This window comes from Adiantum capillus-veneris, chromosome 4 (assembly GCF_014529385.1).
Source record: "Adiantum capillus-veneris isolate H3 chromosome 4, ASM1452938v2, whole genome shotgun sequence".
Classification (NCBI taxonomy): domain Eukaryota; kingdom Viridiplantae; phylum Streptophyta; class Polypodiopsida; order Polypodiales; family Pteridaceae; genus Adiantum; species Adiantum capillus-veneris.
In genome coordinates this window covers 67,483,964-67,509,689 of record NC_140934.1, presented here as the reverse complement: position 1 = coordinate 67,509,689, position 25,726 = coordinate 67,483,964, and the positions used below count along the sequence as shown (strand labels likewise).

Sequence of the window (25,726 nt, the reverse complement as noted above, 5' to 3'; positions counted from 1 at the left end):
TGGAATTTTCACACTAAACCGGGCCTTTACTGCACTTTTCGATCGCCAAAAGTTGAAGTTCGAGGAGCTCCACGCATTGGCGTGAGCGTCTGAAGGCGAGCAGGTGATGGCGGGAGCGCGAGCAAGTGAGAGGGAGGAGCAGTAGAGAGAAGTAGAGAGCTGAAAAAGGAGTTTCTCTGCAAGAAAACTTAGTCTCTGTAAGTGAATTTTAATAATCAGCAGGTTTCATACTCTCTTAAAAAAAATGTAAAGTGTCCAGACCCTTCTTTTAAATAATTCAAGTGCCTTTGGCCACTTAAATAAAAAAAGTCCTTGGGGAGTTAATAAAGCCAGCGCAAGGAAATCAGATGCCTATTCTTTCCTTATAAAGACACCCAAGGAGCTAGCACTATTCTCATTCTCTCTGGGACTGCAATTCAGCCAATGTTTTTGAAGAGGAGCAACCAGCGTTTTCAGAATTCAGCCCTTGGTGTTTTCAGCCCTGCACAACAGCCAGCGTTTTCAGTTTTCAGCCCATCGCCGTCGCGGTGCGGGTGAGATCTAACCTTCACGGCTGCGGTCCGGTACTTCGGCAGCCCATCGAGCTTCCTCTCGGCCATTCCCTCGCCGGCATCGAGTGCTCACATTGCTGCCCATCATCGCCGTCATCGAGATCTGTGTTTTCAGCCCTGCACTACGCGAGAGATTTGCTGCATTTTTTCGTCGCAGATCTGCGTTTTTGCAACCATCATTCGCCCCTCTATTCCTCTTACATCGGGAGCGCAAATCAGCCCCAAATCTACCCTTGGTGGCCATCCGCAATCCCACATCGAGAAGGATCCAAAGGTGCATCAAATCCACCTCGGAGGTGCCTCTTCCCGAGGAGTTACCGCGGTGATTTGTCGTCGTCAAGTCATTAGAGTCTGCATTGAGGTATTGCATTGTGTATACATTCCATTTACGCAATCTAAAGCAAATACCACATCGGTAATGGTGTGGGGGGCCCTTGAAAGGGTTGGTTGGGACCCCATCGGGTGTCGCTCTCTTCTTCTCTCTCTTTCTCTCTCCCTCTACACATTTCTATTGCATTCTCTCAACCCCTGTCTTCAGGGGAACATAAAAGGAACATTCATTGAAGTACAAAGCATTCACTAACCCAAGGAAAGAAAGGAAAGGATTTTGTGGAAGTGTAAAACTAGATCTTCACCATTTTAATTCCGCTGCACCTGACAATAAGCAATGTCGGGACGAGTGGCAACCATAACATACATAAGAGAACCACAAGCTGATGCATATGGGATTCCCTTCATTGCTTTCAATGCCACCTCAAGCTTTACAACAGGAGAGAAGGTTTCTTGAAAATCAATTCCTTCTTTCTGTGCATATCCTTTTGCAACCAATCTTGCCTTGTACTTGGGTCTTTCATCCACAACCTTTAATCTTGTATACCCATTTGTTAGGAAGAGCCTTTCTCCCTTTAGGCAATGGCACAAGATCCCAAGTATCATTTGCCTACAAGGATTTCATTTCCTCTTGCATTGCAAGCTCCCACTTACTGCTTGACTCACTTGACTTAGCCTCTTTATAAGTAAGAGGTTCACCCTCATCTGTCAACATTACATGATGCAAAGAGGGATTAAATCTCTGCGGTTGCCTTCTCGAACGAGTTGACTTGCGTACCCAATGATCTACATTCTTAGGCAACGATTCTACATCATAAGGCAACTCATTTTCAGCTCTATCATGCTGCTGAAAATAATTTTCAGCCAATTCATGTCCTCATTAGGAGCATCAATATCATGTCCTACCTCTTCTGGCTCAAGGTTAACTGGTTGATTATCAATTTCAGTGTCACGTGACACAACCAACCCTATGTGTCCGTGGACAAGCTATAGCACGACAACGGTTCAGTCAGTCCAGTCAGTCTAGATTTAGAAGTGTTCTGGCACTTTTGTGAGTTTGTTCGCAGACCGTGCATGTCCAGACACTTAGTGTAGATGCATATCCTCTGGTTGCACACAGCATGATCATAAGCATTCCCATCATAATCCTTCAGGGGAATTTTCCAATGTATTTTTCCTATTTTTGATATTTTTCACTTATTATTTTTAAGTGACTTTTGTTGGAAAGTAGGTAGGGCAAATTGAGTAAGTTTGTATATAAGCAAACCTAGGCTAGCACTAATTGGGAGAAGAGGCAGCAGGAGCACCATCGCTCACCAGGCAACTTCTCAGCAAGAACATCCCTTGGTGGCGTTTTTCCTCCAAGCAGAAACCTCACTAGTCCTAGCGTTTTCATCAGCAAGCTTCATCGCCAAGAGATCTCAGCCTTGGCGTTTTTCCTCCAAGCAAGTCCCTCTCAGCCTAGCGTTTTCATCTAGACTTCCTCGCCAGACAACCACAGTACCTAGCGGCACCATCATTGCCACAATCTCCCCTTGCTGGCGTTTTTCAGCATCACATGATCCCCCCACATCCCTGGGGTTTTCAGCAGTGCGTAGCCGCAGATTCTTAGCTTTTGGACAGCCCTAAACCAAAGATTTCAGCAGGCAGAATTCAGCCCACAACAGCGTTTTTGTTTCCAGCAGAATTCAACCCATTAGCGTTTTTGGACAGCAGATAAAGAGTAGCAGATTTTAGCCATAGCGTCGGTCTCGTCATCCCCGTCGTCATCATCGATCTAGCTTAGACTTGCATCAATCACATGAATTCACTTTGTACCAGTTTGTGCAATCAATAGTAGACCACTCTCGTTGACGAGAGTGGGGCCTTTGGAGGAGGGTTTTACGTTGTCTCTGGTGTCGTATTCTCTTCTCTCTCTATCTCTCAGTCTCATACACTTTCACGCACAGTGTCCATTCACTTTGTTAGTGATCATTGCACTGTCTCATTAAGAACGGAAGGCTCTCCCTTCCATAAGAACAAAAGGAACCTTGAGCACAGTTCGGAGCACTCATCTTGAGAAAGAACAACGTTCATTCCGCTGCACCTTACATTGGTATCAGAGCTTTGGCAGTGTTCTGTATAACTCAAGGAAAGAACCACAAGAATCACAAGATTTTTTTTTTTTTTGCTTGTTGCGGTCGCACGAACCCAAGCTCGCTTGGGCGTGTCGATTCCTAATTGTGTTTTTGAAGAGTGACAGGAATCCCAGAAAAGAAGGGCTTGTCCAGCCTCCCCTTGTGCCTCTTTTCACTCATTGAGAGTGGACCGTGCACTTAGCGGCCGGCCAATCGACGTGAGGTGGAGAAAAGCAACCTTGGTGTGAGCGCAAGGCCGCCAAGGAGTGTGCACGCGGAAAAGAGCAGAACTCGGGTGAAGAGAAGATCCTTCTCTAACACAGATTGCAAGCGAAAGAAGAACCTCAAGAACTCAAGAACCTTAAGACCCGCAAGAACCTCAAGAACTCAAGAACCCCAAGAACCAAGACCCCCAAGAACCCAAGTTCCTCGTGAACTTAAGAATCCAAGACCACAAGAACCCACAAGATGAGCATGAGAGAGGCGAAGAAGAATTTTCCCCATCAGGAGGTTTTTCTGACCCTTCCCCATCTACGCCAAGGATTGCACTAACTCTTATGGAGGCTTTCGACAAGAGGATGATGGACAGAGAGTTACAAACAACGAAGAAAGAATAGCAGCCATAGAGCACAAATACCAAGAAAGGATGGCAGCCATAGCGCGTGAGAGCAACGAAAGACAAGTAGAATATGACCGCGAGAACAAAGCAAGACAAGAGAAGGGCGACCAACACATGAAAGAGTTGTGGCGACTGTTTTCTCAAGTGCAGGCGTACTTTGCACAGAATTAGGAGAAGGAGACTCTCTCACTCCCTTCTTCTCCAAAGCTTGACACACAGGATTTGCATGATTATGAGAAGCATGATGATTTGAATGATAATGATGAACATGATGATTTGGATGACACTGACAAGCATGATGATTTGCTGATCAAGATGTGATTTCTCACAAGCATGATGAGTTGCATGAAGATGATGTGATTGTCCACAAGGCTGATGTGTTAGTTGATGCTTTTTCTTAGCGAAGCTAACCTCGTTGCAGATTCGATCAATCACGAAGGATCGATCTTGGCTCTCGAGCCTAGGTCCAACGCACCCCTTCAAGACAAACCGATCTTGGCTCTCGAGCCTCGGTCCAAAGAACCCTTACAGGAAGTACTATGTGTTCGCATGATTAGTCAGCACGCATTGTTCAAATGTTTCATTCGTGATCGTTTCCTGTATTTTAGTCAGCGTCTTTATGTGATCCCTTTTCCTAGGCATGCCATATTGTATGTTGAGCACGTTTCACTCATGAATGAGCACGGATGTATGCGGATTATTCATGAAAAGCTGAAAAGTATGCATTCAAGGAAGTCACATTTTTAATCTCTTCCTTGGCATGCCACAGTTGTAGAAAGAGCACATGAAAGTATGAGCACCAAGTGTGGGCATTTCCATTGTGTTCTGCCACAGTTGATTGATTTAGATCAGCACGACAAGATTCGATCTCATTGTTTGCGTGTGTGTGGTGAACGGGTTAGCACTCCGTCTCTTTGTTCATCTACATTGCATGCACAGTCTTTGAGGAAGACAAGATTTTTTCCTCTCATTTTACATGGAATGGGTATGTTCATGTTTTTGTGTTGGAAGTGATTTCAGGAATTTTTAGCCGTGGAGATTCTTGAAGACGGAGGAAGCGTGACTCTAGACGAAGTTGAAGCATCGAAGGAGCCTCAGAAGAATTTGTCTCTTTCGGCACAGCCCAAAGAAGCAGGCGTTGCAGACCTTTATGAAGTTCAAGTACCGCACGACCCACACATCAGAGTGGGCCGGCGAAGAGTCCCTTCCAGGATTCTGGATGCTATTGGCGATCTCCCTCGACGCCATACAGTTCGGTACGAGTACCTCACTTTGAAAAAGAGGGAATGTCACGTGACACATCCAAGCCTATGTGTCCGTGGACAAGCTACAACACGACAAGGGTTCAATCAGTCCAGTTAGTTTAGATTTAGAAGTGTTCTGGTACTTTTATGAGTCTGTTCGCAAACCGTGCATGTCCAGACACTTAGTGTAGATGAATATCCTCTGGTTGCACATAGCATGATCATAAGCATTTCCATCAGAATCCATCAGAATCCTTCAGGGGAATTTTCCAGTGCATTTAGCCTATTTTTCCTATTTTTGACATTTTCCACTTATTATTTTTAAGTGACTTTTGTTGGAAAGTAGGTAGGGCAAATTGAGTAAGTTTGTATATAAGCAAACCTAGGCTAGCACTAATTGGGAGAAGAGGCAGCAGGAGCACCATCGCTCAACAGACAACTTCTCAGCAAGAACATCCCTTGGTGGCGTTTTTCCTCCAAGCAGAAACCTCACTAGTCCTAGCGTTTTCATTAGCAAGCTTCATCGCCAAGAGATCTCAGCCTTGGCGTTTTTCCTCCAAGCAAGTCCCTCTCAGCCTAGCGTTTTCATCTAGACTTCCTCGCGAGACAACCACAGTACCTAGCGTTTTTCAGCAGCACCATCATCGCCATAGTCTCCCCTTGCTGGCGTTTTTCAGCATCACATGATCCCCCACATCCCTGGGGTTTTCAGCAGTGCGTAGCCGCAGATTCTCAGCGTTTGGATAGCCCTAAACCAGAGATTTCAGCAGGCAGAATTTAGCCCACAACAGCGTTTTTGTTTCCAGCAGAATTCAGCCCATTAGCGTTTTTGGACAGCAGATAAAGAGTAGCAGATTTCAGCCATAGCGTCAGTCTCGTCATCCTCGTCGTCGTCATCGATCTAGCCTAGACTTGCATCAGTCACATGCATTCACTTTGTACCAGTTTGTGCAATCAATAGTAGACCACTCTCGTCGACGAGAGTGGGGCCTTTGGAGGAGGGTTTTACGTTGTCTCTGGTGTCGTATTCTCTTCTCTCTCTATCTCTCAGTCTCATACACTTTCACGCACAGTGTCCATTCACTTTGTTAGTGATCATTGCACTGTCTCATTAAGAACGGAAGGCTCTCCCTTCCATAAGAACAAAAGGAACCTTGAGCACAGTTCGGAGCACTCATCTTGAGAAAGAACAACATTCATTTCGTTGCACCTTACATTCAGCTTGCGGTAATGCATCATGAGGCTCTTTTTCAACATCAATGGGTGGCACGGAAGGCTGAAATCTGACTGTTTTCTTGTTAGCATCAGATTTGTAGCATTCTTAAGCAATTTTGCCTCATTGAACACTACATCTCGGTTGCGTATTACCTTTCTAAATTGTGGTAACCACACTCTATAGCCCATTTCGCCTTCTTCCCCATAAGCTAGAAAGACTTCCTTAATGGACTTCATATCAAGATTTGTTCTCAAGCCATTGCATACATGAACGAAAGCTTCGCAGCCAAATACTCTTAAATGATCATAAGAGGCAGGTTTGCCATACCAAACCTCCTCTGGAATGTCATTTTTTAGCGTACTATTAGGAGAGCGATTGCAATTATGAACTGCAGTTTTCAATGCCTCTCCCCAAAACTCTTGGGAAAGATTAGCAGGGGACAACATATAACGCACTCTCTCGCATAAAGAACGATTATACCTCTCAGCCACACCATTAGAAGACGGATTATAAGGGGCTGTCAACTTCCTTTTAATCCCATTTTCATCACAAAAATGCTGAAATTCAGTAGATACATACTCTCCTCCATTATCAAATATGAGACATTTAAGCTTAGTACTCTTTTGCATAGAGATAAAAGCATGAAACTTCTTAAAAGCATTAAAAGTCTCACTCTTACTTTTCAACAAATTCACCCATCCTTTCCTAGTACAATCATCAATGAATGTAACAAAATACAATGCACCACCAAAAGTCTTAACATGCATAGTGCATACATCGGAGTGAATAAGATCAAGAGGATTAGTTTTTCAAATAGAGATTCTCGTGTCGGATCATCCTTGTGCGCAAAAAGGCGCTGAAGAGAGTATAACAAACTCCCGTCCAGTTCTTGAAAAGGAAGTTGATTCATCTAATTCCGTTCAGCAGAAAAAAATTTGACAAGTAGATGACCCACTTTGGTATAGGTCTGACCTTCCGGCTAGTTGAGCAAACCAATTCATCTCAGAAAACAATGTTTCAAATTGATCCTACACTCATAAATACTCGAGAGTGATTGTCTTGGTTAGACACATGTATATCTCGTGCATAAAAGCAATGCGTAGTTTTTGAGTTCCTCAAAGATTTAACTTTGATCAAAGACCTGCCCTCTCACTTAAAGTTCAAGGGTCTTCTGTTCAAAATCTCAAGAGTCGGTTTGAATTCCCACATATCCATCGAGGAGGGATAACAAAAATTTGATGTTTCTGTGTTCAATGGTTCCCATCCCACTGCGGGGATTAGATTCTGTGTACACTAAGATGTACACTTTCAGCTTTCATTGCTGACTCTACCATCTGCTGCAAAGTATCTTGTAGATGCGTCTACAAAATTCGGGCAAAAGTCCTTCGTTGAATTTCATCTTTCTTTTTTCAGAGAGGATCAAGAGTGGATCTATCTTGGCAAGAGTGAACCACTACTTGCTTTGACTCGCTCGTGTTCCTATTGGGCAAACCGATCCCAATCTTCTTGCACGCCTTCATCAAAGCGTAGAGGAAAAAAACTTGTCGGAAAATTCAGCCTTGAATTGAATCCAACTCTTGCTATAAGTTCCTTGCATAGCTTTGGTATATCACGAAGTACTTGCAATTCCCTTGAGGAGTTTGGTCACATGCCTCACCTTCGACGCTTTTCAGAATTTGCCGTTTGCAAAGGCAACTTCAAACTGTCGAATGAAAGCGGTAGCTTTCGGGATATCTTCTCGTCCGTCAAAAGTATCAAACTTGACCAGAGTGTTCTGAGGTCTAAAGACCTTCTTCATATCCTTCCCGGAATGACGGGTTTTCTTGGCTATGGTTCTGAATTGATGTTCTTGGATATTTTCGATTTTGAAGGATCTTGAGCATTCCGCTCCTTGGATTCTCTAGGTTCTTGAGCATCATGCTCTTGTCGCCTTCTCAGGGAATCCCAAGTCTTGTGTCGACTTCTTGCAGAGGGAAAACTTTTTCCAACTCTTCGAGCGTTTTTCCTGCAGGACTTAGGGTTCCGCTTGCTAACTTCTCTCTTGGCTTGTCATGGCTTCTTCCTGTATCTTCCCAGAGTCCTCCTTTACAGAGAAAGAGAGGAGACCATGCTCTGATATCACTGTCGCAAACGGGAGCGCATAGCAATATAAAATATACTTGGATAAATAGAATTTATCACTGAATTACTGAAGCGAGAGGATGTAGAGAGAAATAGATGGAGAGAGAGATAGAGAGTGAGAAGATCGACACAGTACTAGGGACCAGAAGGTGGGCTGGTCCCCCCCCCCCCTGTAATAGTAACTTTATTATTGAGGAGAAGTCTATACAAGCACTTGAACTGAACGTATTACCACGTTTGTTCTAGAATAAGACTTGATGGTTCTTGGAAGCCTCGGCTTCCTATTCCTAGGGCAAAACCCTATTCCAAGGAACTTCCGTTCCTTATTCCAAATCCTCGAGAATCAAGGTTCTCGCCTTTGGATCTCACCTTCCAGACTCAGGGCATGACATCCCTGCAACTCTTTTCCAAATCTATTTTCAGAGGCCTCTTCTTGCAGAATAACTCTGCTTTCCCGGAATGGAGTCCTTACTTGGGAATCTCAACTTCCGGATCACAACTCGAGAGACTACCTCTCTACGATCCGTGGATCTACTTCCCAAACTCGGGTACCAAACCCTTGGGCTGATCTGGCTCGAGTTCCTCAGAGCGCTTTCTCTTGCAGAGGCTCATGCCTTCCTCTATTCCTACTCCCTCACTAAGAGGAAGTACACCTGCAAACAAATACTTAAGAGATCATAACATGAAAATCGTTACCTTCAAAGTCTCGACGGTCAAAACGCAACTCGGTAGTAGACATAGACTTCCTCGCGGGAAAGCATCCGCTTTTCTGAAAAGCAACCCGCTTTCTCAGAAAGCATCCGTTTTTCCTCAAAGTTTCCTCTGAACCCATCTTCATTCAAGTGCTTGCTTTTCCTTGTGCACAATTCTAACACAGTTCGGAATTTTCTCCCGACTATGGATATTCCCTTTCCGATGCACTCGTCACCCACCTTGTGACGCATCAGGAATACCCATCACCTAGTCCTTTCCTACCGAACTTACTCCTTTGCGATGCTCTATGTCACCCATCCTTTGACACATCAGAGATGTCCGTTCCCGGATGGTGGGATACTTTTTTGCGATGCTCCCTGTTACCCATCCAATGTGACGCATCAGAAGTACCCGTTCCTGGTGGCCTTACAAATATTCCCTTTCACAGTGCTCCCGTCATTTCTCTAAATGATGCACTAGAAATATCTGTACTTGGATGTCTCCAGTGAGAAAAACCCTCTCACTTAAAATTCCAATAATTCATTTAGAAATTTTTTTCGTGGTGTTCCAAGTGAGAAAATCCTCTCACTTATAAATCCAATATTTTATTTAGAATTAATTTCCTGTCAGATAAAGTCAATTTAGCAACAGTTGGGAATCATAGACCCTGCACAGTAGAGAAGGCCCCTTCTTGGGAAGTTTGTTGTTAGAGGACTGCTTCCAAGGGAGGAGCCCTGGAAGGAGGTTTTGCTTCAGAGGCTTAGAGCTCGAGTGCCTCAGGCAGGAGGCCCCTGGAGACCTTTCATCAGATGGATCTTCAGAGAGATGCGCAGAGTCGGTCTGAATAGGAGCTGGAGAATCATTTTGTGAGCTTGCTTCGCTCTTGCGAGTAGCTGCGGAGAGGCTTGGAGCAGCACTAGCCCACTTGCACGGAGGAGCGCTTGAGAGAGCCCCTTGTTTGGAACCCCATGGTCAACACTTAGAGAGGCCATTTGGTTGGTAGTAGGCCTCATGTTTCTGGGGGTCCCATGGCAGAGGGTCCACCACGCACTCTAGGTGATTGCCTGCAGTTCTCAGGTTTGTCAGAGGAGTTACATTCAACTGCAAGGCATGAGAGGGGTGCAGAGCATGTGTTAGGACATCACAGAGGCAATATCAGTTGAATGGCTCACACCTCTAAAGACAACAGCTCCCAGATGGATGGGGACCTTCACGCGACTGGAGGTCCTCATCGCAATTTGAGCTTGCTCAGAGACTGTACCCTCCACGTTCTTCGAGATTCGGGGCAAGGGTCGATGACATAGAGTCTCAATGGAGGCTCGATAGGTTGCAGAGTGTTGTTTTCAGAGGATCCGCGTAGTGGGCATCTGCGGGAGGACTTGTGTCATCGATCTTGACCCAGTAGCTCTTGAGTCTGGCCATTGGAGGCTTTGGGCTTGGGAGAGCTGTCCACTGGCACGAGTGCAGTGGGATCCTGGAGAGTGGTTTTGGAGGGACCCTTGCTCTTCAGCTGACCATCCAGGGGTCCCTTTCTTTCAATACATTGTTCGACTGGGACGTCACATACTGGCAACATGGAGAGAGGCTTGTCGTGCTGCAACACCTCATTGGCAGGAGGAGGGTCTCACGGCAGAGTTCTTGTCAGCCTTTTGGGTGAGGTTGTGGGAAGCCAGACAGCCACGGCGAGTCACTTTGTTCCAGTGGCTAGTTGCACATAGAGCTACAGCAGTGGGGAGCTGGCTGGTACATAGTGGCCTTTCTGCAGCATGCGCAGCTTGTGACCATCCTTTGGAGAGTCAGCGTCACTGTCTGCGGGACTGCCCTATGGCCGCACAACAGGTTTGGCTTCGGTCCTTCTGCTGATGCCAACGCTTTCCACAACATGACAGTACACTTGGGGGGCAGCTGCTTGGTCCAATCTCACGGGCCCTGCACTACAGTTTGCGCTATCCTCCATTGGCAGGATGATAGTGATACAGGGGGGTTGACCTTACTTCCAGTCGGCTAGAGAGCTTACTCCACAGGAGTGGTGCAGTGAGAGAGAGAGGTGTGTTGGGAGCTCGTCCGTGGCCTGTCACTCTGGTTCATCTGGCGGGCCCATTGCTTCGAGGCTCGCCTTGTGCCACCAGCGGAGACTGTTCGAGATTTTTGGCTGGACTTGATCCATACTCTCAGGGGATAGTTCGAGAGACTTCAGGGCAGCTCTGACCACATGCGGGACCGCAGAGAGGCGTTCGTTCAACTTTGGCGCCCGGGGCCTTTCTTCACCATGGTCCGGGGTGAGCTCAGATGGCACTACCGTCCACTTGTGTGGCCTTCCCCTCCTCCCATCTCTTGATTTAGCCCTCATTGTACATATGCTGTTTTTTCATTGGGAGAGTCTCCCCTTATGATTGTTGTAGCTCTCTCTAGTAGAGGTGGTTGTAGCCCTATGGGCAGTTTTATTAACTAATAGATGGATCTTTTTGTATAAAAAAAAAAGGCTTGTTGATAAAGCAATGTCTCTTTCCACAATCTGGTAAAAGTTGTTATTTTTGGTGTGGCCCATGGTATATGCAGATTTTTAGCAAGGAAGCTGTTGAAAAAGAACGGTTAAGACTGTAAGTTGCCTATCCATTCTGTTGTTTGCAGGCAACTACGTTGACATGTTTGATTTTGGTTCAATTTTGAAGATTGCAGCTGCTTAGTTTGGTGCGTGTTGTAGTACAGAAAGGAGGAGTTGAATCGTGGTTATTTTGATGACTATCGCGATATGAAGAAGCATAATGGGAAGGTTAGTTTGTGGTCATGTTTCACGCTTGTATGCAGAGGATTGACTCTGTTCTGTCTTCAACACTGTTTTTAATATGTTTATAAACTTGTAGCTGGCAACCGCGAGCCAATCTTTGCTTCCTGCAACAGCTTCTGTCAAGTTTCCACCACTGCAAGTGAGGACGATAAATGGCGATCAGTTTACGATACCATACAAACAACACGTGAATGGTGAAGCAGAGGAAATTTTCACAGGTGTACCTGCGACTCTAATTTGCATTGCTTTTCGAGGACATGGCCAGGTGATTGCGTGAAAGACATCGGAATCAGAGTCAGTAAGAAAGGCATGTTTTGGCCAATCTTGATGCAAGCTTTTAAGGTCTGTTTTGTAGGGTCTTACCAGCTCTTGGGTTCTACCATTTGTTGACTATTTCAAGGGCTCAAGTAGTGTTCGTGTCTATGAGGTGAGCTGTAGTGAATCAATGAGCTCCAAATTTTATTTGTTTCTCACAGGCTTATTCTAAACATTCCTATTTGATATAATAAAGTTCCTCTCATATTTAAAATGCAAGTGTTGTTTCTACAGGTCTTCTACATTGACCAATGGCTTCTTTCTCTGCCACCAATACGATATTTACTTCTTCGTTCCATGCGACCGAAAGTAGAGGTGGTTCAGCAGGAGGAATTTAGAAATTCTGTTTATGCTTTTGGGGATTGCTATGACTTTCGAAAAGCACTTCATATAACAAATTTATTAACAGGGTAAATGTGATGTTGTGACAGTTCTTTTGTTTCTCTCTTTTGAGCATATTACAGGTCTTTTTTTTTGGTTATCTTGATTGCAATTTGAATAGTTTCAGTTATGCATTTCTTCTGGATGAACAAGGGTGGGTCCGGTGGCGAGGCTTTGGGCAGTCTACGGATGAAGAAGTAAAATCAATGATTTCCTGCAGTGTCAAGCTCCTGGATGATCAAAAGTCCTGCACACAAGAGCCCCTGGATGAGCAGACACTAAAGATCGAGCACCAAAGCACATGTTGATACAATGCTTAGAGAGTTGCATTTTTCTATTAGTCATCCACATACAGAATTTGCTTCCTTTATCTTAAGGGAAATTATATGGACATGATTAAGGAGGAATAGTAATCAAATGAGAAACTTGGACATCAGAACCAAGTATCAGAACGGAGTGTTTTGGAATTTAGATCGGCAACAACATCCCTGCGTCGAAGTTTGTCAAAAGCTTCATTCGCCACGTGAGGGCCCACAAAGCCACATCTCATAAATCAAGGGCACTGTCTCCTATGATACTTTCTTTTCCACTGCAGTTTGAAGCACACCATGTGCTTTCTTTGCAATCAAAGAGTCTGAAAATTTTGGCAGACTTAACAATGTTATATGAGTAGTCTTTCGAACATGTGCTCTACCTACCCGTGAATGAGGTTGTAATTATTTCCTCCATTTATCAATGAATCCTTGAGGTTTTGTAATTTGGGTGTGGATAGGTGATGAGAGAGTCTAATCTTTTATATTACTATTTCTCCCAAGTGTTTGCATTCTCTCTCTCTCTCTCTCTCTCTCTCTCTCTCTCTCTCTCTCTCTCTACTTTTATCCTTCATAGATACACAGAGGACACCTACCTCATGTACTTTGGTTTGTTTCATAGGCTGATTTCGGTCTCTAGTAGACGTTAAAACCTCTCTCTCTCTCTCTCTCTCTCTCTCTCTCTCTCTCTCTCTCTCTCTCAATTCCCTCTTGAATAACAAGTCTTGAGTTCAAGATTCTCGGATAGATTTTTTAGGTCTCTTGAGATTGTTGCTTTGATGTTAAAAGCTTCTCTCTCTCTCCTCTCTCTCTCCCCACATATATATAATTACTCTCTCTCTCTCTCTCTCTCTCTCTCTCTCTCTCTCTCTCACACACACACACACACACACACACACACACACACACACACACAAATATTGATAGATAGATAGATAGATAGATACATACACACTTTGTTGTAGTCTCTTCATCACATTATCATGCACACCCCCAATTGCTTTATGGTCGATACCTTTTCGTATTTTATAACATCTAGGTGACCTAGGGAAAAAATGATATGGTCGTCCCGTAATAGGCCAATTCTCTTTGGTTTCCACGCAACGTCAATAGACCGTGTGTGTGTGGCCTTGAGTTCAAGACTCATACGATATATCTTTGGAATTGTTCCTACGACTCAAAATAAAATAAATAAATCTCTCTCCCCCCCCCCCCCGGCCCCGGCCCCGCCCCCCCCCCCCCCCCCCCCCCCCCAAACACACACACACACACACAAACAGAAACAAAGTTTGAGGTTCCGTAACATTTACAAGCAAAAATAAGTCTTTTTAAGACGAAAAGATGGAAAGGAAGTCACGAGGCTCTTCAATGAAGGAACACGTTTACAAACTAAAAACTTGAATTACAAAAGTTTGTATGCCTCTCTCCTTGTTCTGTGTTGCATGTTTTAACATGCCAAAAGGCCAAGGAGAGAGCTTCTATTGGGAGGATAGAAAAGTGTCTTGCTATGGAGAACAAAGAACAAAGAACAAAGAACAAAGAGAGCAAGCATGCTTAAAACGTGAGCAAAACACATGTACTTGATAAAAAATGATTGGCTATTTTTAAGCTAGCACCTTTGAAACAAATTGAATTCAATAGGTATCTTTGGTTGCATTTCCTCAACCTTGAGACTATTGTCTCTTGTGCGAGGGGAGATTAATGGCATTTGATTGTGTGGGATTGTTGCTAATCTCTCTCATTCTTTAGGTAGTTGCCTTTAGGTAGAATTTTTGATGATCTCCCTCATTCTTTAGGTAGTTGCCTTATTGTAAAAAATGAGGGGCGTGACTGTAAAGCTATGGTGGATAGACCAAGGAGGCATGCATGATTGCACCATTGCCTATATATAATTAGGACTATATTAAAGAATGAGCTCAATACACAATGAAAATAACTTGCTTGCTTGATTGAAATTAGAGAGAGAGATTGCAAGCTTTGGCTATTGGCCATTTATAGGCTCAATGTGGAGAAGTGCAATCATTGATCGGGTGAATATGCACTACAAGTAGAAATGGCAAGGGTAATGTGAGCTACCATAAGTGGCATGTAGACGGCTGGATAATTACCATGTGGGAACGTGTTCTTAGAAGATGGACAACGAATTACTTAGTAATTACTAGAGTAATTACTACAGTAAACCTAAAGTGTATAAATAGGGCCCATTACATTATTATCGGGTTGGCAATTGTTATCACTTGTATTAGCGCTTTGGGCTATAATTGTACTTGAGCATCAATGGCAGTATTGTCGGTTGTACTTTCCCTCTGTAATCATATTCGCTGTAATCTTGATCTGTAATCTCAATCATGGCATATATTTCAGTGATACTTACTTCTCGTTCAGTCTTCTGAATGTGAATCTGAATCTGAACCTTATTCTGGTCTATAAGTCTGATTCTTATTTCAGTATCCACATTTCAGTCTAGTCTCTGATTTCTGTTCAGTCTGCTGTCTGAAATCTTCCCACACTAGTAGCTGAAATCCTTCAACACTGGAATTAGCTGTCTCAAGAGATTAGTTCCAATTCCATTTTGGCGATCACGGTGGCTCGAGCTGAAGCTCATTGACTGAAAGACTTTTCTCCTAGTTGAAGTTTTCAAAAACGGCACCAAAATCCAATCGTGGCCGGAAATCTATCATTCGTGTGGACCCCATTACTAAGGAGTCAGGAAGAGAGTCTGACCCCAAGCAAAAGAAAATGACTGACACTGAGGCTCAAGAGGAGCATACTCAGGCTGATGAGGCGCAGGACTCACAACACTCCAGTCATTCTCGATGCCGACGGGCAGAACGGGAAGCATGAAAGGCAAAGAGTTCCAAGAATTCTCAGTCTCGCCAGAGAGATGAGCATATCAAGGGCAGAAAGGGAAGTCACCATACTTCTAGCAGAAAAAACAAAGAAGATACTGATACTGAGACAGAGACAGAGATTGATTGGGATACTGACACTGACAATTGCATGAAGGCTCCCAAGCGTCATTTGGAAGCCAAGAAGAGAAGTGGTGGGATCAACAATAATCAAAATGATTACACAGCTTCCCTGAAGATTTCCTTTCCCATATTCAAAGGAGGGAAAAAGGATGATCCAGATGTTCACATACTAGCTTTCGAGCAGTATGCTGAACTAAAAAACATTGATGAAGATGATTGGGGGGAATATTTTTCACAAACCTTGAAGGAGGCAGCGAGGAAATGGTATTACCATTACCCTGCATGCGAGCTGAGATCATATAGCAAATTATTTAAGGCCTTCAGGTTGGAATATTCCGACAATCGAGGGGACAAAGATATTCTCTGTGAATTGGATCAGATCAAACAGAGGAATTTGTCTGTCCGCAGCTATGTAGAAAAGATAAAAGAACTGTCCAGGCAGTTGCAAGAACCGCCGTCTGAGAAGAGATTGAGGGCATGGTTTCTGAATGGGTTCAGAAGCAAGAAGCTTAGGGAACAAGAAGTACCAGCCCCTACAAAAAAATTCAATGATCTAGTCCAAAGAGCATTAAAGTTGGAACAGCAGGCTAAGAAAGAGAAGAGCCACAAGAAGCGAAGGACCAGTAGCAGTAGCTCGGCTACTGAAGCTTCTGATTCCAGTGCAACGTTCAGCAGTTCCGAGAGCAGCTCCAATGAACGAACAAAGGAGAAATCAAAGAAGGGATCATGGACCAAGAAGATTGAAGAAATGGCTAGGCAGATTGCAGAAATTAGCCACACAAGACAGCCCGTCCGAAAGATGGAGACTTGGTGTTCAAGATCTAAATCCAAAAACCACATCTCCACTAAATGTCCACAATGTACCTACTGCAAGGCCTTTGGTCACCTATGGAATAATTGTGGCATCAGAATTCACCATTTTAAGAAAGGAAAGGATCTATCAGTGGTTGCCTACACTGAACCAGTGAAGGTAGAACCAATCAAAGTAGCTCAAGAGGAAAGACTAGGTACCAATGGTACTGGTCAAGGACGTGGTAGATACCAACCAGGAATGGGCAGAGGAAGAGGAAGAGGCAACTTCCAGACCAGGAGCATGAATTGCTATACCTGTGGGAAGTATGGTCATTTTGTAGCCCAATGTCCAGATGCACTGGTAACGACTGCTACTGAGGCTAAGGCACCAGAGCCAGTTACAGTCAGCATGGTTACCAGGAGCAAGGGAGTAATCATTGAAGAAATTCCAGACATTTCAAAAGTACCAGTCAATCTTAACAACAGCAAGTGGGCTCAACAAAGGGAAGTTTGGAAGGCCAAAGGTAAAGAAAAGGTGGTAGATGAGTGGCAAGAGCAGCGGGAACTAGTAGCTAAAATCACAGAGGATTTAGCTAAGAAGCTGCCAGAGCAGCCAGAAAGTTTCGAAGCTAGAGTCATTCAGAAGATACCAGCCCAATCGACTGATAAAGATCAATTAGTCCCGGCCATGACAGAGACCGTGCTGGCTGTAGGACATGAACTAGCTGATGAAATGGGAGTGGATGGAAAGAGTAGAAGTACTGCTAAAGAAGAATGGCAGTGTGAAGACACCAATTCTTCAAGCTCTGACAATCAGTCTGACCAAGAGCGAGAGGAAATTGATGTGAAAATTTGTGATAGAATCCAGAAGCTGACTGTAGAGCTGGAGGATATAAGAAAGACCTTGCATGAGGTGGCCAACTTTATCAGACAACGTAGGAAGACTGAGGCAGAGGCCAGAACAGTGGACTTGATGGCTGTCCGGGATGATGAAGTTCCACTTATTCAGGTAGATTACAAGGTCAGGAAGCAGTGGGAACCTCTCTCAAGCGTCATACTGGATGGAGGAGCAGGAGTCAACATAATGGGAGCCCATCTTCAACAAAGAATGGGTATCACTAACATGAAACCAGCACCATTCAAAGTAAGAATGGCAGATCATCGAATCGTACAGGCGACGGGTATGATTGAAAACATGCAGATAAGAGTTGGGAGGGAGAAATTCAAAACCAGTTTCCTAGTCTTGGATGTGTAGGGAGCATATGGAATGCTACTAGGCCGCCCATGGTTAAGAACAGCACATGTTGTTCACGACTATGCAAACCAAACTTTGACCATAGAAGGGGCCAGTGGGAGAATCAAAATCCAGACCAACAACACCAGGAGCTGGAAAAAGGAACTGAGGCCGAAGGAGTTGTATCAAAAATACAAAGCCAAGAAAATTGAGTGAATGCTAGCAGCTATGAACATATTTCCTTTGGCATAAATTGATTTGAATGCAGTCCTGCTGAACAAAGAGCAAGCTGACAAGCAAAAGAGACAATTCCTTGATTAGTTTACTAAAGTCAATGCTGGGGAAAGAACAGTTCAGCTAACTGGAAGAATGGAGGAACCAGCTGATACTGGTATAATGGAAGAACCAGTACGTTTTGAAGAGTAGCCACTGGATCAGAATAATGATTCAGCAATGAATGGACCTTCTTGGGACTACGCTGAAGAATCGACCAAACGAAAAGGAGGCGGACCAAACTGGTTGCTTCCAAACGATCAAGAAGTAGAGGAGTGGAACCTGGGATTAGAGGAAAATCCCAAAATGATCAAAGTCAACAAGCACCTCAAACTGGCAATGAAGGAAAAGGCACATAAAAATGTTCCAGAACTATAAAGATGTGTTTGCCTAGGAACATACAGATTTGAAGGGAGTAGATCCTGAAGTCTGTCAGCACCGAATACCACTGAAACCGGATGCTAGGCCAGTAAGATTGCAAAGATACTGGACGAACCCCAACTATGCAAAGAAGGTCAAGGAGGAGATTGATAATCTTCTCAAGGCTGGGTTCATTACGGAAGTAGCAAGCAGTGATTGGTTATTTCCTATAGTCGTCGTTCCTAAGAAGAATGGGAAATTAAGAGTTTGTGTCGACTATAGGAAACTAAATGCCCAAACTATTAAGGATCCATTTCCCTTACCTTTTACTGATATGTTGCTTGATGAGATCGCAAGATATGAGATGTATAGCTTCATGGATGGTTAAAGCGGCTATAACCAGTTACAGATCGCTCCTGAAGATAGGGCCAAGACCACTTTCATCACTGAGTGGGGAGCATTCATGTATCTGGTGATGCCTTTTGGCCTGTGCAATGCATCAGCTACTTTTCAGCGGTGTATGATGGAGATGTTTCATGAATTTCTTCATCGGTTCCTCGCCATTTTTATGGATGACTTCACTGCCTATTCAGATGAGGAACAACACCTTCTATTCCTAGAGATGGTTTTTAAACGCTGTCAGGAAAAGAGGATTTGTTTGAATCCATTCAAATCTATATTTCTGGTTTGGAAGGGACATCTACTGGGACATGTGGTTTCCCGCAATGGAATAGAGATGGCCAATGACAAAATACAGTGTGTCCAGCAAGCTAAAGCACCCAGAATTGCTTCAGAGTTGAGTTCTTTCTTGGGTTATGTGAATTTCTATAGAAGATTTATACACAAGTTTGCTTCTCAAGCAGTACCACTATATGAGCTTACAAAGAAGACCAGTAAGTTCAACTGGACTGCTGAGTGTGAGGAGAGTTTTCAGAATTTGAAAAAAGCCATTACCAGTAAACTAGTCCTTAGGCAGCCGAATTGGGATATTATTTTTCATGTACATGTAGATGCTTCAAGATTGGCAATGGGGGCAATATTAGCTCAGCCAGATGGCATAACAGATTATCCGGTCTATTTTGCTAGTCGCAGATTCAGTCAGGCTGAACAAGGCTATACGACTCCTGAAAGAGAAGCTCTCGGAATGGTTTTTAGCGCTACGAAGTTCAGACATTACCTATTGGGGAAGTTATTCCTTTTATATGTGGATCATCAAGCTCTTCTGTTTCTGATTAACAAAGTTATTATTCAAGGCAGGCTGATAAGATGGATGATGTTCTTTATGGAATTTGAATTCAGAATTTTCCATAAGCCTGGCCGAAACCACTATGGAGATGACTTTCTTTCCAGAAGTACGGAGGGATATTCAGAATCACCTCTAAGAGATGAGCCAGTCGATGCTGATTTATTTCAGTTAGAAGCAGAAGAATCAGTGGATCCTGAATGGTATGATATTTATCAATTTCTTTCCCAGGGTGCCTTTCCAAAGGATTGGAAACAGAATCAGAAGAAAGCTCTGATCATAAAAAGCTTGAAATTTACCATCATCGGAGGGGTACTTTATCGACTAGGTGTGGATGGTATACTTCGACGATGTGTCCCTATGGAAGGAAGAATGCAAGTGATTTCAGAAGCGCATAATGGTGAGTCTGGTGGACACTTTTCCAACGAAGTAACCTACAAGAAGATTCTGCAAGCAGGTCTGTGGTGGCAAACACTAATTGCTGATGTCAGAAGTTTTTGTAAAACTTGTGACATATGCCAAAGAGTGGGCCGACCAACAGCTGCAGACATGACTTCCTTAATGCCAATACAACCATTGGGAGTATTCATGAAATGGGGACTGGATTTTATGGGAACTTTTAAGAAGGTGACTCCCAGGAAGAACAAGTACGTCGTGATGGCTACTTGTTATGTTACCAAGTGGGTTGAAGCTAAGGCTCTTCCTGACAACACAGCCAAGTCAACTGCAAGGTTTCTGATTGAGAATATTGTTTGCCGATATGGATGTCCAGTAGAAATTGTGACCGATCAAGGAACACATTTTATCAATGATACTATGGATATCCTATTGGATATGCTTTCACTCAAGCATCAGAAATCTACTCCTTACTATCCTAGATGCAATGGACAGGCTGAAAGTAGCAACAAGACAATAAAGACTATTCTCACTAAGGTGGTGCAAAAGAAACCGGACCAGTGGGATTTGAAGCTTCAGACTGCTCTGTGGGCTTATATGACAGCTTATAAGGTAACTACTGGAATGACGCCATTCAGAATGGTGTATGGTACTGAAGTTGTGGTTCCTATGGAGTTTGTTATCCCTAGTTTGAGAATGGCTGTGAAGTATCGATTAGACTTCAACCATAATCTTAAGAAAAGGCTGGATGAACTGATGTAGTTAGATGAACTCAGGCAAAGGGCTATATTGGAACAAGAAATTGTTTAGCAACGAAGGAAGCACTGACATGATCACCGAATTAAAGTTCGAGAATTCCAGAAAGGAGACTTAGTGCTTCTATATCAGTCTAGATTGGGTCCAAAGAAGCCGAATTTGAAGATTGCCTGGGCAAGACCTTTTGAGGTCGATTGGGTCTTCTCCAATGGCAGAGTCAGATTGAAAGATTTATCTGGAATGATGTTGCTGGGAGATAATAATGGAGCCAAGATCAAGCTCTATTATTCAGAGACTAGAGAAACTCGGTTAGAACAAGGAACTAAGGAACTAGAGGTTGCTGATCAAGAGATACCGAAATCAGATATTTTTGGACTTTTTCATGTGCAACCAGTTCCAGTTTCGAAACTTGTACCAGAAGGACCAGATCAGTCTGATCTTAGAATCAGTACCAGTATGGTCACACCAGAGTGGGAATCAGTCCAGTACCAGTATGGACACACTTTCCAAATTTTTAAGCGCCCAACGGTCAATGGCACGCCAGTGGTAATTATTACAAGGATGGCTTGCAGTCTTGTCCAATGCATGTCTTCCACGACAACAACGACGCACACAAGTCTAGGAGCGGCGAGTGGTGGAGCTTTTATGGCGCGAACACGTATAACAGTCAGGAGAGTTAGCATTTTTCCCCATAAATCTCCTTCGCGACGCTTTCCTCCTGTCAACCATTCGCCATCGCCGAGCTCCGAGGTTTCTTCACTACAGTCGCAAACTTCGACCTCTGACGAGACAGCTGACTGTCAGACAGTCTTACTAGCGACACCAGGAAACGGCTTCGACACAAGTAAGTCATCTTCTCCTTCGCCTGTTTCATCGTCATCGACCTCACAGTGTATGGGTAGAAGGAAACGCTCAGAGAAGATGCAGGAAACTCTTGAGGAAACCTAGGCTATAGTTGCTGAGGCAAAGGAAAGCCTTCTCGTTCTTGAAGGGGATCGGGGAGCACCACAGACGGAGAGTGAGAGAGAGAGAGAAGGAGACAGACACGATGTGGGTGGGGAGACTCCAAGAGTGAGTAGCCCCCTATACACTTATGCTATGTATAAGGTATACAAGTCAGTGGGCGCCCAGACTCTGGGCGGCCGGGCAAGGCACAGGCGCCTATACCCCAACAACCTCCCACTTAAAGGAGACTGTGCCTTTAAGCAAGAGAACCTAGTCTAAAGACTACAAAAGGCAAGAGAAAACCGCTCTCAACTGATGCCCACTGGCTGGCTGTGATCGTGTGCATCCGGCTGTCCTGCTCCCGTGTAAGTCCATACACCACCAGACGTACCGCACACGTACTGCAAGTATGTATGCAATACCTGCATATCTCCCTCGTGCACTATGCCATCATCAATCAACAAACGACTGACAACCCCAACTGCAAATGCTCCCACTGCAGCTGCGATATCCAGTCTCAAGATCAACATCTCATACATGAGACCACCGAATGCCGATGCAATGCTAGCGGGCCCTGCTAGCTCTACGGAGCATGCATCAACATATATATCCCTGGCAATAGGCATCTCTGACTGACAAGGCGTGTCAGCCACATGCATCTCTTGACTGTCCGCAAAAGACGCATCAACCTGTCGTGCAACCTCAGAGCAAACCAGCTGCTCTAGGTGTCTGCTGGAAGACATATCCTGCACAACTATATCCCCATGCTCACTGTCGAGCATAGAAAGGAATGATTGCATAATCGATGACGTCTCAGCCTCCTCTGCAATCATCCACTGCAAACATGACCACTCAATCTGTTGTGACTCGCTAGAGCTCTCATGATCTAACTCCGTATGCATAGACTCTTGCACAACGTCCTCCTATCATGACTCACTAGAGCAAGACCGCTCTACCTGTCTATCCTGCATAGAAGTATCTCGCACAACTGACTCTCTGCTTTGCTCAGTCACTAGCAAAGCATGCATGTTTGACTCTGTCACCTCTCTGTGTGACTGCTCAAGTCGTGCCCCAACCGTGTGCACAACGAGCTCACTACTCTGCACTCCATGCAAAGCATCCTGCAACCCACAAGCAAAAGAGACTCGCCTGCTCTCTTGCTCTCTACCTGGTTGCGTGATCACAGAGACAACACCGTCTCTCCCGTGATCCACATGCAATGGGTAACGTGTACCACTCCTGGCACCTCTCGCAATCACTAGCGAACCCAAATGCATCACAAAATCTCGCTCTCGAAGCGAAATCTGACATCCACTATCCCGTAACTGTCTGACTGAGATCAAATCCCGTCTCAGATCTGGCACATAACGCACATGACGCAGGGTAAATATCATACCACTGGGCAAGGACAAACATACGTCTCCTGCACCCTCAATGTCATACACAACACCATCAGCCATGTGCACACAACCAAGTCTCCCACTAGAAAACGTGCTAAACCACTCACGATGCGACGTGACATGGAAAGTAGCATCTGAATCTAGTAACCAATGTGAAGACAATGTGCAATCTGATATGCAATCCGCAGACATAAGATTGTCTGAAGACAAGCTAGATGTAAATGTGACATCGCCGTCACAATCATACTCAGTAACCACCGTACTGATCTCACTAGCATCTGTCATGCCCAAATCTGCATCAACTGTCAAAGCAAATGAGTCCATGGCATCACTACATACATCTATGAGACTGCCATGTCTCCTACGTGTCACATACGACGAAAAAAACGCCGTCTAACGTGTCCAGAATGACCACAATATCGACATGTCACCTGTCGGCGTGCTCGTGAATGTACATGTCTCACACGAGTCCGTGATGACTCAGATCTATCATACATATCATGTAATCTGCGCCAAAGTGCTCTCGAAGTAGTCTCATATATAACAAGAGCATATACAGATTCCGCAAGGTGCAAAGAGAGCGTAGATAGTGCCATCTCCTCTAGCTCCTGCCACTGATCGTCAGACAGGTTTGAAGGTCTACCTGCATCACCACTCAATGGTCGATGCAACCCTCGCTGTGTCAGTGCATCAAGCATACACTCTCTCCATGCCGCAAAGTCTGACCCATCAAACATGCGCATCTGTGAGAGGTCACAATCTGATCGATCACGTGCTGTCTCTGCCATGAGCACAATGTAGCAAACTAGAAAGCAAAACCACCCCACCAACAACACCTGGAAACTGTCTACCAATATGGCCAGAAACACAATGTAAAACCTGTGAGACACACTCCAAAATAGAGCTCCCGCAATGTCAACCAAATCAGCCCTAAACTGGCTCGAATCGCATCAAACAAAAGTTTGCAAATATGGCTGTAAGATATGGCTGCAAATCAGCCCCAAAACAGCCCCAAAATTCAGCTCTTAAACAACTGCATAAACAAGTCACAAATGTGTCCCAAATCAGCCTACAACTGAGCCATACATGGACACCTGCAAAGAGGAAACAATGGCTGAAAATTCAGCACCCAAATAAGCCCTTAAACCTGCCTGTAAACTTGTAAACCTGTAGCTGAAACCTACTGAAAAACCTCAAGCCATTAGTGCTCGAATCCGGCTACCTAGCTCGTAGCCACACAAGCATACATCACAATACTCACTCCTGTGAGTGTGCCAAGATAATTGTATGCCTGTCAAACCCGTGAGCTAATCACCAAGCTCACAATGTGCGGTATCGATGCATACACACACACAAATCTCCCACCTGCAGAGAACACCGCACGCAAATGCTGAGTGCAATCCGCAATCTCTACCTAGATCGCATAAATGATGCGCATAAAACTCCTGAGAAAATTTCACCAGAGTTTCGTCAGTAAAACGGCCACAAAACCAGTAACCAAACTGACTGCACGCTCAAAACCATGAGCAACCAAAGCGCATCAAACCGCACTCCAAATGCATGCACCAATCTCCACACTTTGCATACATCATTGCAAACACCTGCAAATCTAGTACACAAATATCTGCTCTACCTGTGATTGCCAAAAAACATGCTCGAGGCATACATTGCCGAGCTCAAAATGCAATCATATTAGTCTCCCTGAGCATCGAACCACATAAGGCATACATCGTATCCTCCCACCTGTGAGGAAACTTGCAGCAAATATCACTCTCACATTTGAGAGCAAACCATGTGTGGAATCCTCGACACACAATAAACAACTGCTGCTGTTGCAGAAAATTTAGCGTTCAGAATTTTAAAATTCTGATATGACGAGCGTGTCCGGAGCGTGCCAAAACCCCAAGGTAGACTCCCGGATCACATATATCCGAGTCCGGGTGTGAAAGCTATGCCAAAAAACCTCCGTTTCGGCCCAAAAACGCAGCATAAACTGCCAAAAGAGGGCTGAAAATGCAGCTCCTCGATCGTAGCTCGAATGAGGTTTCTGATGGCTCGAATGGCTTCGAAAGGGGGGTAAAACGCCAGGACGCCTGGCGGAAACGCTCTCGGAAAGTTGAATTTGCTGATGCCGAAGTGGAAACCCTGTTTGCACTCTTGAAAGTGCGCGCACACGTGGATGCGATTTCGGGAATGAAACTGGCTCTCCGTTGTCGTCGTGACTGTGCACACACGCGCTCCCTCCGCACCTACGCTCTAATACCAATTGAAGGGGATCGGGGAGCACCACAGACGGAGAGTGAGAGAGAGAGAGAAGGAGACAGACACGATGTGGGTGGGGAGACTCCAAGAGTGAGCAGCCCTCTATACACTTATGCTATGTATAAGGTATACGAGTCAGTGGACGCTCAGACTCTGGGCGGCCGGGCAAGGCACATACGCCTATACCCCAACAGTTCTTCCATACAGTAAAATCCAACGATATGTATTTACTGATCACGCAATGACTCTGCTACAACTTTGGGATCTGCGAGTTGTGTTGCAAGCTACAAGGATTGCTTTTGATGCAGATATCATCAAGCAAGTTCTTGATTCCTTTGATGCTGAAACTAGCAGTGCTATGGTAAATAGTAGGAAGGTGTCAGTGACACCAGAAGCCATTGCATTTG

At 44.6% G+C, this 25,726-nt stretch overlaps 1 protein-coding gene across 2 annotated transcripts in view; it reads left to right on the top strand.

Moving 5' to 3' along the window:
• Positions 1-13,132, top strand: part of LOC147459339 (ATPase complex subunit) — a 36,163-nt gene extending 23,031 nt beyond the window's left edge. Inside the window, exons 2-7 of one of the 2 annotated variants that reach the window (XM_086510633.1) lie at positions 11,451-11,491; positions 11,601-11,664; positions 11,756-11,944; positions 12,035-12,106; positions 12,229-12,404; positions 12,497-13,132. In XM_086510633.1, the coding sequence (XP_086366759.1) occupies positions 11,451-11,491; positions 11,601-11,664; positions 11,756-11,944; positions 12,035-12,106; positions 12,229-12,404; positions 12,497-12,683 (729 nt within the window). In that variant the 3' untranslated portion in view covers positions 12,684-13,132. The remainder of the gene's footprint in view (positions 1-11,450; positions 11,492-11,600; positions 11,665-11,755; positions 11,945-12,034; positions 12,107-12,228; positions 12,405-12,496) is intronic. The other variant, XM_086510634.1, reaches the window with a different exon arrangement.
• The last annotated feature ends 12,594 nt before the right edge of the window (positions 13,133-25,726 follow it).